A 21,332-nucleotide genomic window follows, 5' to 3' on the forward strand; every position below is an offset into this window, starting at 1 on the left:
CCCACATCCAACCCCTGCCTAAATAAAAAACACAGAACTAGGAAAAAAAACAAAAAAAACATTTAAATTGTACATGACATAAAAGACAAAGTCATTACGTTCTAAGGATGTACAAGAGCTGAAGATACGCTTAGCTAGTTAATACAGGTCCCAAAGGATTATTATCCATAAAATGTAGGAAATGTCCCCATATTTCTTGAAAGACATCAGGTTTGCCTTTGATAGCATAAGTCCATTTCTCTAAAGCAAGACAATTAGATCTCTCTCTTAGGTCTCTGAACCATTGACTGATATCTGGTTTGTCTGGGTTTTTCCAAAATAGTGCAATTGTGTGTTTAGCTTGGAGAAGACAACATGTAATAATTTTCTTCTTGGTCTTATTAATATTCAGTCCCTCAGGGAACAGACAGGATACACAGCTGTGGACATACTGGTAGCTTTTCAGATACTATTTGTGATAATATAGCAAGTACACCATTCCAAAAGTCCATGATTCTTAGGCACTCCCATAAGCAGTGAAACAACGTGCCTTTCTCCACATTACATTTTACACATTGGTCTGGAATATCGGCATCAAAACGATGGAGTAGAGATGGGGTAATATATGTACGCATAATTCCACTTGTAAGAAAGCAACTGTTAATTTCTTAGGAAGTTTCCTGGAAAGAACCATGAAATTATGTACTACTTATAGGGAAAATACTAGGTAAGAGTTCAGTGGTAGAGTCGGTAAGTACCTGGTAATGGAAGGAGTGTCCAAGACAGAACCATGAAATTAGTTATATAGAAAATTACAAATTAGAGGAAGGAATTCAACAAATAACTGTATGAGTAATGACTTGGGTTACCAAATCGACCTCTGCCTCTGAAACTGATCACTTCCCTTTTCTTTATAACTACTACATAATGTCATGGTTCTTCCCAGGAAAATTTCCCAAGAAATGAACAGCTCCTTTCTTGGAAATTATTAGGAAATTGTGGAGCCAGAAAAAAAAGCGTTACCAAAGCCTTGAGAAGATGTGGCACAGTAGACTTAAGTTTGAACTAAAGGACTGAAATCTCAGACTCAGTACATCATGGCAAGGTTCATTAGTAATCATCAAAGAGCTTATCAAGACCTCATCGGCCATCTCTCCACTCAGGTGTCCCTCAGGGTTCAGTACCGGGCCCCCCTGTGTTATCGCATACACATCTCGGATATCGATGACCCTCCACCCAAACCTTGTCAAAGTGATGATCTCTGCCACTTGTCCAGCTACAAACATTCTTCAACAGCTGCCAAGAAATTCTCCACTTGCATACAAGAAATAAAACAAAGGTTAAACGTGTCGAGTCATGCAAAACCACAATAAAACACAAACAAAACCCGAACCTGAAGCCTTATTTCCTCTTCGAAGCCTCACGGTCAAAAGCAAACACATAGTAGGAAAGGCTTGGAACTTCAGGAGTATATGCTAGAGCGTAAGGTGGCCTTAGTCACATCAGGGGCAAAAATGACAGGCATTACTCTTAAATGATGTGCACCCTTCATGAGCATGTTTGGGGGTATATCCTCCCACAGAGTTGCTGAGATATCAGGTTGAAAAGCTCAGATTTCTAGCAAAAATGCAGCAATAAGGGTTAGTTAATGCTTAATAAGCATTAACTAACCCTTAATTAACAGTTAACTAATGTGTCTGGTAGTAATTTACTAATGGTGTTCATGTTAAAGGTATAATATGTAACATTTCCGCATTAAAATATCTAAAAACGACTAGACCTGTGTTATATATTTTGTTGAGTTGTGTACTTACATTATCCCAAATGTTTCCAACAATGTTCAAACCCAGAGAAATTTGTCATTTTATTCAAGGTAACGGTGCGTTTCATTTGGTCACCTGTCAATGGCGTCATATCCCCTTTACCCCCTAACTTCCTGTCATGGCGTCATATCCCCTTTACCCCCTAACTTCCTGTCATGGCGTCATATCCCCTTTACCCCCTAACTTCCTGTCAATGGCGTCATATCCCCTTTACCCCCTAACTTCCTGTCATGGCGTCATATCCCCTTTACCCCCTAACTTCCTGTCATGGCGTCATATCCCCTTTACCCCCTAACTTCCTGTCATGGCGTCATATCCCCTTTACCCCCTAACTTCCTGTCAATGGCGTCATATCCCCTTTACCCCCTAACTTCCGGGGAAACACGGGAAACACCAGATGATACGTCAGAGAGTGAGGAAGGAAGTCGGCCAACTAGCTAGCTAGCCGCTCTAGCCACTCTTGTTGTCCCCCACCAAAGGGGGGACTATGGATCGGTCACCGTCCGTTAGTTCGTTTGTTTGTTAGTCACACTGTAACGTTGACTTTGTGCCGCTAGGGGGCGGCATTGACAATGAATGGGACTGACCCAAGGGTGGAACTACATCACTGGTGGGGGACTATTTTTTACTATTTGCTTGTTCTTTTTTTCATTCTATTGTTTTTATTGCTCACTCATGACGGATCACGAGTATTCATTCCCGTTTGCTGCGTGTTCTATCGCCGAAGCTGTCCCCGTAAAAAAACTCCCATGATCCCACGCTACTTCACGACGTCATCAAACTACGTCTTTTGTTATTGTTTTGATTGAGAGACCCCTAGCGGCAGAAATTACATACTGTGCATTTAACTAAGGTATTAATTTATACATTATTTTTATAAAGATGACTACTAAATAATGTATAAATTAATACCTTAGTTAACATGAACACCATTAGTAAATTATTACCAGACACATTAGTTAACTGTTAATTAAGGGTTAGTTAATGCTTATTAAGCATTAACTAACCCTTAATTAATGTACCCTTATTGTAAAGTGTAAGTGTAAAGAAAATAATATCCTTAGCCTCACACCATTTAGGAAAAACACTGACCAACTACCATATGCAAAAATACACCATCAGTGAAGTTTTCATGTCTGATTCTGCAATGGATGTCAATGGGGATATTTTTTAGAAATACCTTATTCATCCCACAAGGGGGCAATTGTCTTTCTTTCCCTGTGGTTTGGGGGCAGGGTCAGCGAGCTTGGAGCAGGTGTAGCATCCTGTTCGAACCCGGGTCGTCCTTACCAAAAAGTCACATGTGAAAACCTACATGTGAATTCAAAGCACACGTGTGTTTCGGACACATGTTGGTTTTCATACTGTATGTGAACAAATTTGTTTCACATTGTATTCTGACATCACGTGACCGTTTTTACTTCAGATGTGAACATTTATATTCATATCTTTGTGTGGACATTTCCCCCCCCCCCGTTTTCACCTGCCATTCCATGTGACAATATTTGTTCCACATGTGAAAACTTAATTACACATGCAAAGAGACACTTCACAGGTGCAAGTGTCATCTTCACGTGGGGAAACATCTGAAAACCGTGTCCAAAAAGCACATGTGCTCTGGGTTCACATGGGTTTTCACATGTGACTTTTTTGTAAGGGAAAACCTAAGTACCAGGCCATCCACCATATTCCACCTGAAGGCACACTGACCATATTTTTGACAGTGATCGTTGATTTCTTCTTTGAAACCTAAGTGACTGGACTCATGGCACACTGTCTATCCTACTGAAGAGACTTGACACCCACTCTGTTAGCAAAAAGGCTGAACTGGAACTACAAATCACATATGAAGTTTCAGTCACATATGATTCAAAATGTTGACAGATAGCAGACATCAGTGTGTTGCACAATTGGAATTTGGCTTTCTTGATCAAAAGCAATAGATAGGACTCTGAGCTATGGGAAAGCTACTCCATCTAATATAATATGTGCTAAACTATTAGAGCTGACAAGATCTTATTTGATCAAGTGATAAATTATTAGTCATAGGTCATGAATCAGCTTAGAGGGAACATTGTGATTTTTTTTCTTTTTTTTTCCTTTCTTTTTTTTTTTTTTTACTTTTTTACATATAGCTTCCAAATCTCTGGCAGTTTATACTTGATCTTTGCTCTGTTATAATGGTAACAACTGTAAGATCACGTTTGGATTCATTTGGGCTAGATATGGACAGTGGCCATGAATAGAAAATAAAATGATTAAAAGAGAAGTGCAAAACAACTGTTTTTAGACACATGCTCTTTTCCCCATTTTCTCAATGTAGCCTATACATATTTATTATAGCTGTATATAGAGTGATTTATTTAAAAAAAAAAAAAAAAAAAAAAAAGGTAACACTTTACAATAAGGGTACATTAATTAAGGGTTAGTTAATGCTTAGTAAGCATTAACTGACCCTTAATTAACAGTTAACTAACGTGTCTGGTAATAATTTACTAATGGTGTTCATGTTAACTAAGGTATTAATTTATACATTATTTAATAGTTTATAAAGATGACTATTAAATAATGTATAAATTAATACCTTAGTTAACATGAACACCATTAGTAAATGATCACCAGACACATTAGTTAACTGTTAATTAAGGGTTCGTTAATGCTTAACTAACCATAATTAATGTACCCGTACTGTAAAGTGTTACCAAAAAAAGTAAAAGTAAAGTAAAACAAATTAAAATGTATATAGTGTACTGTATATATAGTGCTATAGTATTTTAATGCCACTAACTAAACCATCTTCATCATCCATTTGTCTCTGAATTGTTTACAACTGATTCTACTATCTAGCTAGGCTACTTCAATATTTAAGCCCCACATCTCCTCCCCTTTCTTTCATCCTTACATTCCTTTCTTTCTGTGGGTTTTTTTTTCTTTTTTTCTGGCCATAGCTCATTGGCTGTTAGTATGCTGCTGTGAAATTGCATAATAAGTGTCTATCATGTTGGCCGCAGGTTTCCTAAGGGCATGCGCGAGCAGCCCGCTATTTAAAGTTTTTGAAGTAACGAGCCCAGAAAGTCCTGGAAAGTGAAGCGCGCCGTCGTGCTTGAAAATGATAACATGGCTAGTCACCAGCGTTTCAGCGGGACTGCTGGCCCTACTTCTCTACCAAAGGACGACCTATCCCTTCTTTTGGGAGGATTTGATTTATTACTTGAAGCTTCGGAGGTACGGAAAGGCGCTGAGGTCTCGTATGCGGAAAGGAGTAATCACATACCTCGACTGCTTTCTCCACCAGGCGAGGAAGACCCCTAACAAAGCCTTCCTGCTCTTCGAAAACCAGACCCTCACCTACCGGGACGTGGACAGGAGAAGCAACAAGTTCGCCGAAGTGTTCAGGACCGAGGCGGCTTTGAAACGGGGCGATATCGTTGCGCTCTTGATGTGCAACGAGCCCGATTTTATCTGTGCCTGGTTTGGACTCTGCAAACTGGGCTGTGAAGTCGCCTTTCTCAACTTCAACATCAAATCCAAATCTCTCCTCCACTGTTTTCAGAGCTGTGGAGCCAAGTCGCTTGTCGTCGGCGCAGGTAACTGTTATTATTGCACGTTTTTTTCTGTGAAGTCTGCGCGGTTTTGACATGCGTTGACTTGCATTGGGGGTAAACTCTGTCAAGCTGCTTTGATTTATTATGAAGCCCGTCGGACCTGCGTTGTTTTCAGTGGCATGTATCTATAGTGTTAATGTTCCTTTAGCCACTCCCCATCTCTGTAAGTACAGCAATGGGAGTGCCTCTGACTTAGGATAGCCTATATGTTAAATTCTGTTGCTTTGCTAAAAAAAAAAAAACAAAAACAAAAAAAAAAAAAGACAATACTAATCTCTACGAACTAGTAACCCCTTAAAATAACCTTACATTTTCTTTTACATTACAGGAACTTTTCCATTAATTTCCACTTAATAACCATGTAAACCATGCACAAAAAGCATGAAAAACCCCTCACCCGTGAAGAAATTCCTTATAAATGATAGGCTACTACAGTGATTCTCAACCTTTTTCATATCGAGGACCCCTAATTTAGTCCACATTAGGGCCACGGACCCCCATTTGATGAGATTTTGTCTCTCGGACCCAAATCTGAGAATACTTTTATTGTCAGATATGATTTTGTCCAGAATCCCATGACTGTCTGTATTATAGGTAGAGAGATAACAGAGAATCTATGATCAAAACAGTCATTCTTCTACATTCTCTACTTGTGCTAATTTCTTGTAAATGAAATAATGGTGAAGTTTAACAATTCATGAATTTGCTGGGGACCCCCTGGAACCCCCTCAAGGACCCCTGGTGGTCCCCGGACCCCACGTTGAGAACCACTGGGCCACAAACCTTATTTTAAACCTATGTTATTTTTAATGGATAATTAATATTTATGTAATGGAGAAATTAAGGACATTTCAGGGTGATGGTTTGGTTTCATATAATGTATATGCATTTGCCTAAGGGTGTCCTTCTGGCAAGTTGTGATGCATTTCTTTGTTGGTATCGTGGAATTATAGTAGAAGTAAAAGGTCCTCCAAGGGGTCCAGGGGTCTTTGAACGGGTCCCGGGGTTCCTTGTAGGGCTTCCAGGTTTCCTTGGATGGGCTCCAGAGGTCCCAGCAAAATGAGGAATAGTTTAATTGCACTACAATTTAATTCACTTGAAATCATCCCAACTAGAGAATATCGTACATCAGTGGTTCTCAACGTGGGGTCCGGGGACCACCAGGGGTCCTTGAGGTGGTTCCAGGGGGTCCCCAGCAAATTGATGAATTGTTAAACTTCAGCATTATTTCATTTACAAGAAGTGAACACAATTAGAGAATGTAGAAGAATGACTGTTTTGGTCATAGTTTCACTCTACCTACAATACAGATAGTCATGGAATTCCGGACAAAATCATTTCTAACAATAAAAAATATTCTCAGATTTGGGTCTGAGAGACAAAATCTCGTCAATTAGGGGTCCTTGATATGAAAAAGGTTGAGAATCACTGTCCTACATAAGAATAAGATAAGATCATTCTTATCATAGGTTTCTCTCTCACATTATCTCCCCATGTACAGTGTAGACAGTTCTGCACTGCAATATTAAATCAACAACAACTAAAATCTTCCCATATGGGACCCTGGCACTAAATCTGAACAAACAGGGGCCCATGTCCCTAATGTGCGTCTTTTTGGAGGTCTGAGACATGGTGGGTATACCAGTGTCCGGGAGATTGCAGCTGTTGTGAAAGAACTGATATCACGGCATTGACTGATAACACTACTATCTTTGCCATATCGTCTACCAAGTAAGCAATCGTAAACATTTTAAAGACACGCCCTTCGTGAGATCTAAAGTGCTGCGTTATATGTTTAAGAATGGAGAAATATGGCAGTTATTTTCTTAAATGATGAATGAAAAGTGACATGGCATGAGAAGAGAAAAGGCAAATGAAATGTTATGAGGAGTAGTTTCAGAGCATGTTTTAATACTGGACCTTAAAACCCTTTCACTTGGCACATAATGATACAAAAGCTAATGATATCTGCTAAGTATTTACCATATTGTTGCTACTTTTGTTTGGGTACTTGAATGCTTTCATTTCTTGGTAGATTTTCTGTCAAAATGAAGTATTATTAGTGATTCAATTGGGGAAAAGCACAGACCATACAGTGATTTACATTCAGCGTTATCAATGTTATTGATATCAGGCATGAATGGCAGGGAGCAAAGTACCACTCGGCCACTTCATATTTGCATGGTATGCAGCCCTGGATCTGTAGGGTATGATTACACTGACTGTTCACCCATATTCTTTCAGTGTCATGGTGTGTAAATGATCGAGCGTGGCCTTTCACTGATGTGATCACGTCTGTTCTGTATACACTCCTTCCTCCTTTATGTACCTACATTCTGGTTTACTGGCTTCAGTGGGGGAGAGCAGGGCATGTTGTCACACTTTTTACTTATTGGCGTATTTCTCAGGAGTGCCTAACTACTGAGATATGATACATATCTCTTACATATACTTACAAAAAGCAGTGTGTAGTCGGGGTCACATTTCAGATGTCTATGAGTTGTTAACAGCTCCACCAAATAGTGATTTTTCCCTCTAAACCTCACATGGTTTCATTTCAATAAATGTTCAAATGATCCAAGATTTGTGTATCAGAACTTTGTTTTTTCTTCTTTCCTCTCCCATGAATCATCTCACGACCCCTCAGATTTATCCGGTGACCCTTTGGAGGGGCCCGACCCCTAGGTTGGGAACCACTGGACTAAACTAGCTAACTGTATATAAAGTAGTTCAAACTAGCTCCACCTCCAGCAGCTACAACAGTAACATGCTGCTTCCACACTGATGCTTCAGTATTAATAATCTAATGATGTCATATATAATAAAATATCAGTCAGAGGGACCAAACCACTACTTTTACTTTAATACTTTAACTACATTTTGCTGCTAATACTTATGTACTTTTACTTAAGTAGGATTTTTCATGCAGGACTTTTACTTGTAATGGAGTATTTTTACATTGCTGTATTGGTACTTTTACTTAAGTAAAGGATCAGAGTACTTCTTCCACCACTGGAACTTACCCCATGTCAAGGCATGTTGTCACACATGACAGGGCAAGTTATTGCTTAAACAAATGTGCTGTGTTTGTGCACACAATTCCATTTCCATTTGCATTATTTACTTTCAGGTATACAAATTGCTTTCATGTTGGAGTGTTTACCTATGTTGAAAACTGTCATTTTCAACATAGGTAACCTCTTATTAAGAAAGTAAACATTTGTGTCAATGGACTTTTGGCTCTAAAATATTTAGTTTCAGAAATAAAGCCTCTGAGACAACGTACCCAAGTGACAACTCGTGTTCCCCGCGCTCCCTTGCTATTTGATGAAGTGACAGAGTGATAACCCATAACCCAACCAATCCATTTTTTTTCTCCTTGTACAGATTTGGTAAATTCGCTAGAGGAGGTGCTGCCCGACCTGCAGGCCAACAACATTGCTCTGTGGGTGGTGGACCACAGATCGCCCTGTGAGGGGGTTAACAGTTTACTGGATAAGGTGGAGCAGATGTCTGGAGAAACCTTAAATGACCTCCCTAAAGTTGACATCATGTCCAACTTCCTCTTCATCTTTACCTCAGGCACTACTGGTACTGTGTCACCATTTTATTCCCTTATTTAGGACCAACTGTTTGTACATACCTTACAAAAAGTTAGATTTGTACAATAGCTGGGTGTGCCAAAATCACATCAAAACTAATTCGGTTCCGCCAAAATCAAAGAAAAGTTTGAGGTTAGACATCGAAGAAAAAATGGTCATGATGAGCAGGTGAAAATGGCGTGTCCAGTTTTTGCTATTGCCACAGAATCCAACATACTGTTCACATGTCCACAGCATATAATCTGTGTCCCAGAGTGTGTGCTGTACATCTAAATGTATATGCGCAAAGACCTGTTGCAGATTTTTCCATACAGCCTGAGTGACCAATACCATTCTCTTCTAGGTCTTTCTAAGGCAGCTCGCGTCGGTCATCTGAAAGCCATTATGAGTATGAGCTTCCTTCAGTTTTGTGGAGCCAGATCTGACGACAACATCTACATCGCTCTTCCTCTTTACCACATGTCAGCCTCCTTGTTGGGAATTGGAGGATGCATACAGCTTGGTAATGAATAGACATATTCCAGAGGATATATAGTAGAATGGAGCCAGTTGCATAACCTTAAAAGACTGATCTAACCCTTAGACTGGTCTACTGTATAATATATATTCCCCGATTTATAATGTTAGACTGTCAGCTGCATAAAAATTAAGACGGATTTTGACCCAGAAAAGTTACAGAAACTCAAATCTACTGTCATGAAATGCCATGAACAGCATATCACACTATTTTCAAATTTTTTGCTTCGACACTGTTGCTATGTTCTGCGACCAGAGGTGGGGATTCGAGTCACATGACTTGGACTCAAGTCAGACCCGAGTCACAGTTTTAATTGCTTGAGACCTGACTTGTTGCATGAAGAGAAGACTTGAGACTTGACTTGACTTGGGTTCTGGTGACTTGGGACTTGACTCTGACTTGTACTCTGATGACTTGAAAAGGTTTCTAAAGTCTTGACTTGAGATCTTGTGTTTGTGTAAATGACTTAGATTGAAAGTGATGAGATTTGTTCCAGCAGACGACTGAATTTAAATTCTGTTTTCTGAATTTGTATGGAATGATTGAATTTAAGTTAGAAATCAAACTCATGATGCACTTAACCAAGTTGCATTGAAAAGCCCTAGATAATTAGTTTTCTTTAAGATATGAAATTGATACTGGACTCTTGATTTGTTCTGACTTGACTTTGTGTTCTACATTTAGACTTGAGACTTGAGGTGGGAATCTACATGTAGACTTGAGGCTTGACTTGAGACTTGTGCCTCAAGACTTGAGACTTGGAGCTCAGGCAAGGTTGACTTGGTCACACCTCTGTCTGCGACAGATCTATAATGACACTAGCTAATTGGTAACACTTTACAATAAGGGTCACTAAGTTAAGGGTTAGTTAATGCTTAATAAGCATTAACTAACCCTTAATTAACAGTTAGCTAATGTGTGATTTACTAATGGTGTTCATGTTAACTAAGGTATTAATTTATACATTATTTAATAGTTTATAAAGATGACTATTAAATAATGTATAAATGAATACCTTAGTTAACATGAACACCATTAGTAAATGATTACCAGACACATTAGTTAACTGTTAATTAAGGGTTAGTTAATGCTTATTAAGCATTAACTAACCCTTAACTTAGTGACCCTTATTGTAAAGTGTTACCAGCTAATTTTGACAATCAATCAGGGCGAACTCCCTAGTCAGTCACACAAGAAATGTAGTTAGTAGTCCTTAAATGTATTTTTCGTGAACAGCATTTGAGTGTTATTTTCTCGACACAGTTACAATATTTTGTTAATGGATCTACAGTGACACTTGCAAACTTTCTTGATCAGACTCATCAGTAATGGCCATCAATGAGTCTAGCTTATTAGCTAGCATAAATCACTATTGTCTCCCTATAAATCAAATTTTGAGTTGATCAATTTGAAGAAAATAATAAGTAGATATCATAGACTACATTCCGTGTGCACTACAGTGAATTTATATGGTAGACAATGCTTTATGCTCTTATTTGTGCTTGCTCATGCTTTCAAAATGCCATCTGTAAAAGCAGCCATTCTCATTCAAATTTCACATAACTCAGAGCAAATCTACATAAGCCAGTCTTAGGTTAGCAACCAGTCATTTTTATACAACAGGTATATTTAGCTGTCTACAGCAAGTCTGACTAAATGTTAAATTAAGTCTATCTCTATGCAACTGGCCCCTGGACTAGGCTAAATATATTTTGCAGAAATTGTTCACACCTTTTGAAATACTGTATCGCTGAGCTACTTCAAATGTGAAAAAGTCTCATTGAGCATTATGCAGAGGTAGACTACATATTCAAATTACCCCTGAATGAGGTGCTTCCAACTAGGGCAAACGGTGGTAAGTCTGGTTCTCAGGCAGAGCTGCTTGTGTGTAGAGTGGAAATCCCGCCCCGTCCCTTTGCCACAGCCCACAAAACTGTGAGATTACAGGGAACTAGTCCCAAAAAACCTACAGAGCCACTTCCTGCCCGGCGGCTGGGTCACCAGTCTCGGCTCATAAACAAGGAAATTGTTTTCGTTGGCCGCGTCGAGCCCGACTGTGTGAATCAGAGCGACAACAAAGATCAGATAACTTTTGTTGCAGCGGGCCTCCTGTGTTGCTGGGGACCCTTTAGACTTATTGGCTTTGTTTGACTGTCTTCCAGCCAGCTGGCTTTTTCCCACAGAGTAATTGCAGCTTAGAGAAAAAACGCCGTTGGCACCGTAAGACCCTGACGAGCGTCACACAATTCCTGGAAGAGTACCCATTCATATTCTGTACATTATGAGGTCTTAGGCAGGGGCTGCAGGAAACCAAAATGACCATGGATATCCTTTCTGTCCTCGCACTCTCACCTCAACAATACCAGGAAAAGCCCAAACCAGAGGCCCTATTGAAATAGCTCATTGTAGCTTCAGCTATAAATAATCTGTATTAACACTGAGTTACATATTGAGTTATGGGAGCGTGCACTAATACAGTTGAAAAACATTCAAAGTCAAACAAGTACAATGCATTATTGCCGTATGTTGTCTTCAGCTGGTCTAAAACATTCTTTACCCTTTCTTTTCTCTTTTTTTCTTTTACTCTTTTTTTTGGCCGGGCCTTTTGGATCACAGGAGCAACTTGTGTGTTAAAAAAGAAGTTTTCTGCTAGTCAATTTTGGAAGGACTGTGTGAAATACAATGTCACTGTGTTCCAATACATAGGAGAGCTCTGTCGATACTTGGTCAACCAGCCCACGGTAAGATGACGGCACTTCAAACAGAAGTCAGTTTCTGCTTCCTGTCCTAAATTGTAAACGTTAAAGAGAGGTGTTGTATAGTGACTACCCCCTTTTTCCCCCAACTTGGCAGTCGTATACTGTATTGGTTTAGGTGTATATATGCACTTATTTCTTTTACCATTCCGACTTGATCCCATTTCATCTATCCTCTTTTCTCAAACAACTGAAATGTGCTCATCCCCTTTGTCAGTGGCCCTGCTTCTGGAAGTAAATTTCCCTTTCATTTTCCCCATAGACATTTCAGAAAATCCCAATATACAGCATGGCGAGCGATGTAATCCAGTGATTCTCAACGTGGGGCCCGGGGACCACCAGGGGTCCTTGAGGGGGTTCCAGGGGGTCCCCAGCAAACTGATATATTGTTAAACTTCAGCATTATTTCATTGCAAGAAGTTAACACAATTAGAGAATGTAAAGGAATTACTGTTTTGATCATAGTTTCACTGTTGTCTCTCTACTTACAACACAGATAGTCATAGAATTCTGGACAAATCATATCTAACAATAAAAATATTCTCAGATTTGGGTCTGAGAGACAAAATCTCATCAAATGGGGTCCATGGCTCTAATGTGGACTAAATTAGGGGTCCTTGTAATGAAAAAGTTGAGAATCACTGATGTAATCAATTCCCTTTCCCTCATTTTCAACAGTGATACTAAATTATATATAGAAGAATATAATAATATAATAGTGATTACTGATTTGTAATGATTTTCGCCCTAAAAAAAAGACATCATGTCTGACAGTAAAACCATAGTAGAGCGACTCCAATCACCAATACAGGTTGCTAGCTGACTTAAGTTACTTTGCCCTAGTCTGGTTACTAACCATTCACAACTTTAGAGCTGGTAACGTTTCTATGGTTACAGTAACGTCTCTGATTGGTGGGAACTCACTAAAACTTGTGGGTAGTGTAGTATTTCAAGGCACTCAGGAATGAGAAGAGAGAGTTCCCGCACACTATCCTTTTACTTGCAATACTGATACAACGTTCGGTCCTTAGACCTTCATCAGGTAAAAGTGAGGGACAAAGAACATTCCAGACAGATATAGCCAACAGCTCCTCAGGTGAGGCCAATCAGGGACCATGAGCTGTCAGGCAATCAGTCCCACAGTCTGTAGGCATTTAGCCAATTAGAAGCCATCAAAAATGGACATTCCACAATCTATGATGGACGGCAACTGCATCAGTTTATATACAAACATTGAATCATATACTTAAAGTTAAAAACAATTTATCCAAAAATAATATTAGGCTAATGGTAAATCAATTGTGAAATTGTGAAATTCAATTTTCAATTTTTTTTTTCCAATTTTCTATTTCTACTATTATATGATTGAATGTGGCTATTTCAATTTTGTATTGTGGTAACCTACTGCCTATTTAGAGGTATATTTATGGGGTAGCCTAAACAGTGAAATTATGACAATGTTACCCTGAGATTTACCATTAGCCTAATATTCTTTTTGGATAAATTGTTTTTAACTTTAATTACATGATGTCAAAGTTGAAATAAGATTGACTGATGGCAGGAACATGTATAGTCATTCCACAATCTGATAGGTCATAGGAAGTCTACCTTACACCGTTAAAAGCTTATGACTAATAATCAAATTTCCTATGGGAAAACTGAACGGGAAATTTACCCCTGGAACCCAGTGTTTGAGCTCTATTCTGCCTCCCTCTTACTTTAAACCTGGCCCAATGATTATAGACTCCAAGCATTTTTCTTTAGTTCAATGAATTTTAAACTGGTCAACATTGAGAATGCTGCTTCTTTTATCGATGCATGTTAATCCAAGTGCTGGACTCCTTCCAGGTTCCAGAGGAGAGAGCCCACAGTGTTCGTCTGGCAGCGGGAAGTGGTCTTAGATCAGATGTGTGGAGAGAGTTTGCCAAACGCTTTGGGAGTATCAGGATTAGGGAGGGTTACGGCTTGACTGAAGCCAGCATCGGCTTCCTCAACTACACCGATGAGATTGGACCAATCGGGAGGGCGAGCTATTTTAACAAGGTCAGGAAAAAAAACTCATACCCCCACTGGAAATGTCTTGAATCACTCTGCATTTCATTCTATCCTACATCTGTGGCGATATATTAGAAAATACAAATTTTCATAAAATATAAACAAGGCAAACAAATCATTTTAAGTTATTATTGCAATAATACTATGCAGTAAAATAAATGATCTTCATGTGTAACCAACTTGTTGCTTAATAAATACAATAATAAAAATGAATAAAATAAGAAGCGACCATAAGAATGTAGCTTTTAAAATTGAAAATAAAGAATATAAGCTGCCATGAAAATGAATTCATGTGAACAAATGTGAGTAAATCAAATCTGCAAAAAAGATTCAAGTAAATTAAACATCTCAACAACTATATTCTGTGACTTTTCTATTTTTTTTTTTTTTTTTATTGTTGGAAAGCTTGTATCTCCAGTGACATAATGAGCTTCCATTGAGTTTGTTGTATTTCTCTTACAGCTTACTATGCCTTTTGAGCTCTTGAAATGTGATCCCCAAACATATGATGCAATCCGAGCAGACTCTGGAAGATGTATACGAGCACAAATTGGTAACATCAACATGAATATTATTCAATTTGTAGTACATACAGTAATGTTCAAAAGTCTTAGGCACATGTAAAAAAAAAAAAACATAAAGCAAAGATGCTTTCAAAAAAATGTAAAAATATGCTATAAAGAGCAGTCTACTGACACTCTAATGCAGAAAACAAATAAACATCTAAGACAAAATTTATATAAAAAATCTAAGGTGCCTCAGACTTTTGCGAGAACTAAATGTACTTTATGAGAATACTAAATGGACCTATATGATGATACTAAATGTACTTTATGTGTACAGGAGAGACTGGCATCCTAGTGGCTCCATTGTCAGCAATGAACCAGTTCCTGGGCTATGCTGGTAACAAGGTCCAGTCTGAAAAGAAGCTCCTCAGGGACGTGTTTAAGGAGGGGGATGTCTACTTCAACACTGGAGACCTCCTGCTCCACGACCACAAGGACTTCCTCTACTTCCGTGACCGCATCGGAGACACCTTCAGGTACAGCTGTGCACAATTACGAATGTACTAATGTCATATTGTTTGCAAATGTATTCATATTTCAGTAGGCTAGTTTGAATTCTTTGGGTACTTTCTCGGAAGAGAGGAACCAAATACACAGTTGAAAGGTTTTGTTGGTAAGTATACAATTACGACCTTTTACAATACCAATGCTTTACAACTTCAGGTGACAAGCATGTTGGCAAAAGCCCAAACTTGTCACAAATCTTGGCAGAAAAAGAATATTGCCTATGGCTATCATTTAGTTAGTGTCTCTTATTTCCTTGTAGGCTTGGGTGATATCCAAAATGTATTATCGTGATACTGTCCTGCCAAAATATCGCGATATACGATATTATCGCAGGGGTGGGGTAGTTTTTTCATTTTTTCCCCCCGTTTTGTTTTTTTGTTGTTTTTTTTTTGGGGGGGGGGGAGGTATTTTATTTTATTTCTTCCAGATTACATCAAATTTCTAGGCAATAATTATTATTATTATTAACACAAACAAACAACAAAAAACAATGGCCATTTGGTATAATTTTCTGCTATTTCCTGCTATTTCCAGAAAAACCGAATTAAAAAGACAAATTTGTATGATTACTTTCGTTTTTTACTATCCTACCACTAGCAGAGTATAGCATGGCAGGATATCACAGTGCAGCGATGTTCACGAAATACCGCGATATTTGATAATATCGAATATCGACCCAAGCCTATTTCCTTGTGCTGATTTCACAGGAATCTGCTCCCATTTTGTTTCTGGATCGCAGTGTGAGCAACCATTACGAGGTTGCTGCGCCAAAGCATTCACCGCTTGGTGACTGATTGCGGGAGCATCCATCATGTGGACAGCCCTGCTTGTCTTCCCACTGAAGCCTGTTGATGCCTCCCACCTTGTCGCCAAATGAGCTTGCAGGCCAACTGAATCCGCACAAAGAACTCTCCTAATTCCTTTCTTTCGCTCTTGGCCGCACCTCTTCATCATTTCAGCATGGCAGGATGTCACAGTACAGCGCCAAGAGCAAGACCCCCTCCCCCCCCTCCCCCTCACCTTCCCATTCATTCATAAAAAGGGTGAAAAAAAAAAAAACTATCTCTGAACTTGCCCCCGCTGTGGCTACGCCTGTCAAAACGCGCTCACGCCAATCTACATTCGTAATGCGATGTGGGGAACTTCTCCTCTGGTAAATGTCCCTTTCTATCCCGTCCAGCTCTCCCCGATCCTCGGACCCCGAATCCATGGTTTCTGATGGGCCTCTGTGTTCAGGGCTGCTTTTATGGGACGCCATTACCGTGACGAAGGAAATTAACCACCAAAGAGGCTTGGTAGCGGGCATGTCAGCGGATCAATTGCTTGCGATTGGGGGGAAATGTTCAGGGAGCGTTCAGGGTCACAATGCCACTATTTGTCTGCCTGTTCCGAGTCCTGGCAGGGTAAGAGGCGCCCCAAGTAGTGTCGCAGGATTGTTTAATGAGCCATGCCGCTGGTTTTATTTTTTTCACAGAGAATAGTGAATGTTTGTATCTTCTTTTATACGAATGCTTTTAACAAGCTGACAAAATGAAAACATGGCCCAAAGCTCGGTAGGTGACTGTTCTGGATCTAAGATAATACCATGTCTTATTCCTCACTGTGAATATTTCTTGGCTTGTTGAAAGATAATGAGAATGGGGGAAATATTCGTCTCAGAAGTAAGAACAGCATCGAGTTAAGTGAAGGCATGACTGCTGTAACCCAAGAATTAGAGAAAATGAATGGATTGCCAGAATATATGCCAGGAGAAGATATATAATGACTACCTAACAGATTTGCCTTCATCAACGTTATTGGTGAAGGGGATCTGATTAAAATGTCTAACAAAAAAAAAAAAAAAACATGTCCAAAAGTACGGAAGAGGATTAGAAACTCAGAATAATCCTCTTCCGTAATTTTCTGTCCATGGAGGATTTGAGTACAACGGACTGAGCTGCAACATTAGTATTCCCTAATTTGCACTGTTCTTGTCTTCATATAATTGTGACTAAAATATTTGTTAGCAATTGAATATCAAAGAGGTTATATCCTGTGCAGTTGGTGGATCTCTGCTCAGCAGCAGAGGTGCAGTCAGTTAGGTCAGTTCAGTTCAGTTCAGTTTTATTGTCCATGAGGGCAATGTAGCTTGCAGCAGGGCACAGTGAAACACAATGGCACCACAGACATAAAGCACATACAAAAAGGCTGATACAATTACAATACAATTTAAAGGAGGAATGGTGGCAGATACAATAGGTGTGCAAGCAGAGAACAAAGGTATTTGTGCAAAAAAAAAGGCAACATTTTTATGTAGTGTGCAAATTAAACATACTTATTGCACATGGGATAAAGGTGTGTTGGCATCTGTTGCACTTTGCCCTTTGGAGCCTGAACCTCCGGCCTGAAGAGAGAGAGGAAAACTCAGAGATGGAGGTCTGGATGATCCAAAACCGGCCTTGCCCTCCCCAAGACCTGGTGAGCAAAAATGTCTAATAGGGGGGTGCTGCTCACCAATGATCTTGAGGTGCCACCTATCAACATTGCACAGTTCTTGTTACGTTCTTGTTAAGTTGCCATACCAAGAAACAGAAGAAAGGGTTAATATCACTAACGCGGTAAGACATTTGTAAAATAATACCATCAACTTGCTGTCAAAACTTTAAGACTCCACAGCAGAGGTGGGGACTCGAGTCACATGACTTGGACTCTTGTCAGACTCAAGTCACAGTTTGTATTGCTTTAGACTTGACTTGATCCACGAAGAGAAGACTTGAGACTTGACTTGACTTGGGTTCTGGTGACTTGGGACTTGACTGACTTGTACTCTGATGACTTGAAAAGGTTTCTAAAGTCTTGACTTGAGATCTTGTGTTTGTGTAAATGACTTAGATTGAAAGTGATGAGATTTGTTCCAGCAGACGACTGAATTTGTTTTCTGAATTTGTATGGAATGGTTGAATTTATTGAAGTTGAAACTGATTCTAGAAATCAAACTCATGATGCTCTTACCAAGTTTTTATCCTATTAAAACCATATTGCATTGAAAAGTCCTAGATATTTAGTTTTCTTTAAGATATTAAATTGATACTGGACTCTTGATTTGTTCTGACTTGACTTGCTGTTCTACATTTAGACTTGACATTAATGACATGGACTTGACTTGGTAAACTACATTCATACTTGGGACTTGACTTGAGACTTGTGCCTCAAGACTTGAGACTGACTCGGGACAAAGTTGACTCGGTCACACCTCTGCTCCACAGAAAATATAGTCTCCGATGGCTCTTCTTACAAATTGTGTCTGTGTCGCTTTCAAAGTTCAATTTCCAGTCAATAACAGTGCCAAGATACTTGTAGCTCTGAACAAGTTCCACTGCCTAACATTTAATAATTGTCCAGCAGGGTGGATGTGACGTCTAAAATCAATGACCATGTCCTTTGTTTTTGAGAAAGTGATCACCACACCACTGGACAAACTTGCCTCCCACAGGCCCAGTACAATGCATGTTTGGGCCCTGCATATTGAGAATCCACAATCCACAATTACAATATTGAAATCAAGATTAAAAAAGCACAGCAGTATGTTGCCTAAAATATGCAGCAGAAAAGTCAAGTTGGCCACAATTTCAGGACCTTTCCTGCTTTGGTCATACAGGCTCCCTCTCCTTCAGGCTTTATTCATTGCTTATTTCTGTCTTTCTAATCTAATGTCTGTGTTAAGTAATGTCATATGACACATACATTCATTTATTCTAGTCCAAATCAGTGATTCTCAACCTTTTTGATATCAAGGATATTTAGTCCACATTAGAGCCACGGAGCCCCATTTGATGAGATTTTGTCTCTCTGACCCAAATCTGAGAATATTTTTATTGTTCGGTATGATTTTATCCAGAATTCCATGACTGTCTGTATTGTAGGTAGAGAGATAACAGTGAAAGTATGATCAAAATAGTCATTCCTTTACATTCTCTAATAGTGTTAACTTCTTGTAAATTAAATAGTGGTGAAGTTGAATAATTTGTCAATTTGCTGGGGACCCACTGGAACCCCCTCAAGGACCCTTGGTGGTCCCCGGACCCCACGTTGAGAACCACTGGTCTAAATGGTCCTAAATGCTGAGCTGAAGTCATGAATCCATAAACCAGTTCAATGGTGCCCCCTAGTGTTCAGTGCAATCAATGGTGGAAGAAAGTAAATGTTGAATGAAATGGTTGCAGATGTTAAATTTGGACTTTCTTAATAATTATCGGGCACATTGATTAGTGTCCTTTGCCAATATCCAACCAATAATGTTTGTAAAGTTGAAAGATTTAATTTAATTGCATCTAAAATTGTGTCCTATAGGTGGAAAGGAGAGAATGTAGCCACCACAGAAGTCTCAGAGATTTTAGGCAACCTGGATTTTATCCAGGAGGTCAACGTCTACGGAGTGACCATTCCAGGTCTGTGGTGAATGATCACTTTGGAATGACTTAGAATACTGCATAGTCATATATCGTTAGTGACTTTTCCCAATCTGTCTTAACAGGGTATGAGGGGCGAGCGGGTATGGCAGCTATCGTCTTGAAACAGGATCACAAATTAAATGGTCCAAAACTGTACAACCATTTAGTGAAGAGATTTCCCGCATATGCTTGGCCATGGTTTCTCAGAATACAGGTAAGGCACACGTGTTCGTTCTTCATGTGTCACTGAAATGGACAGTGGAGAGATGTGTTTTCGACTTTCTCTCCCTCCCCTTTTCCTCTCAGACATCTCTGGACGTGACGGAGACCTTCAAGCAGCAGAAGGGGAAGTTGGTCCAGGAGGGCTTTGACCCAGAAGTCGTGCAGGATCCTCTGTATTTCCTGGATCTGTCTCAGAAGGGCTACACCCCCCTCACCCCGTCTCTGTATGAAGACATTGTCTCTGGAAAGATCCATCTGTAGACATTACAGGACAACTGGGCAGAGAACTCAGGTGGACTGAAAAGACAAACTCATATCTGAACAAAGATATGACCAAGAAATTTGTCAAGAGGCATGGCCGGCGTATATTTTGTTTTTCTGTTATGTGGCATTCCTTGTGAAAGACATGATTCCATACATCTGGATCTGGTTAACCCTTCACTGTTGTCAAGCAAAAATGGTGGAAACTTAATGTAAATGACTCCATCTTTTGCTTCTTATAGGGTCTGTCTAGAAGGAAAACTTGAAAAAACAGGGTTGCAGAATTTGAATTTTCAACAATCTGGTCATTCATACTCCCTGATAGATACTTAGATAGATAAATATTTAGTTACTTCCATATTTAACTTATTAATGTCTGGGGGGGAAATTGTGTTAGCAGCATAGGATACAGAATAGTAAATGTAAAGAGATAACATCACTAAAATAATACAGAAGCAGTACAAAAATATGGGTTTTATTCTGTTTATGATATTAAAATATTGTATAGGTTTGGGTTAATTATAGGCTTATTTGTTTAAGATGAAGAAGACTGTTAACCACCAGCAGGTTACAAGATTGAGCTGTATTTTAAATAATGATATGTGATTTTCTGACACTGATACAAAGTATGTACAACATGCAGCTTTGACACTGACAGTATGTATATTAAGGGTTTCATTCCCAAATGTAATATGGCCATGTAATATGTCAATTTTAATTAAAAAAAAAAAAAAAAAAAAAAAAAATCTAAATGATTCAATATTTCAATATATTACCTAAGATGTTACCATTTTGTAAGCAAAGGTCTTAATATGTATCAGTTCTTGCTATTAAATTGGGGTGAATCTCTTCTTAGAAAATGTGGTTTGGATCTGAAAAATAGGATGGATCTCATCACATCACATTTCAACCAATCATTTCCACACATCATCTATTAATGGGACGGTTGAACCTTTAAAACAGCCCAGTCAGCAGTTCAGAAACCAAAGTGTACCAGTATAATAATGTA

General features: G+C 39.1%; 1 protein-coding gene across 1 annotated transcript; it reads left to right on the forward strand.

The window, feature by feature from the left end:
- Window positions 1-4,870: 4,870 nt before the first annotated feature.
- Window positions 4,871-21,016, forward strand: LOC139662499 (long-chain fatty acid transport protein 6). The gene is made up of 10 exons (XM_071541190.1): window positions 4,871-5,389; window positions 8,795-8,998; window positions 9,353-9,511; window positions 12,143-12,267; window positions 14,131-14,325; window positions 14,800-14,890; window positions 15,181-15,379; window positions 19,740-19,837; window positions 19,924-20,054; window positions 20,147-21,016. Exons 1-10 carry the CDS (start codon window positions 4,912-4,914, stop codon window positions 20,321-20,323), a joined length of 1,857 nt encoding a protein of 618 aa, XP_071397291.1. The 5' UTR covers window positions 4,871-4,911; the 3' UTR covers window positions 20,324-21,016.
- The last annotated feature ends 316 nt before the right edge of the window (window positions 21,017-21,332 follow it).

The sequence above is a fragment of the Centroberyx affinis genome, unplaced genomic scaffold (genome assembly GCF_046629955.1).
Source record: "Centroberyx affinis isolate AG114_WGS23_722 - 3 ecotype Tasmania unplaced genomic scaffold, CSIRO-AGI_Caff_v1 ptg003816l_1, whole genome shotgun sequence".
NCBI lineage: Eukaryota > Metazoa > Chordata > Actinopteri > Beryciformes > Berycidae > Centroberyx > Centroberyx affinis.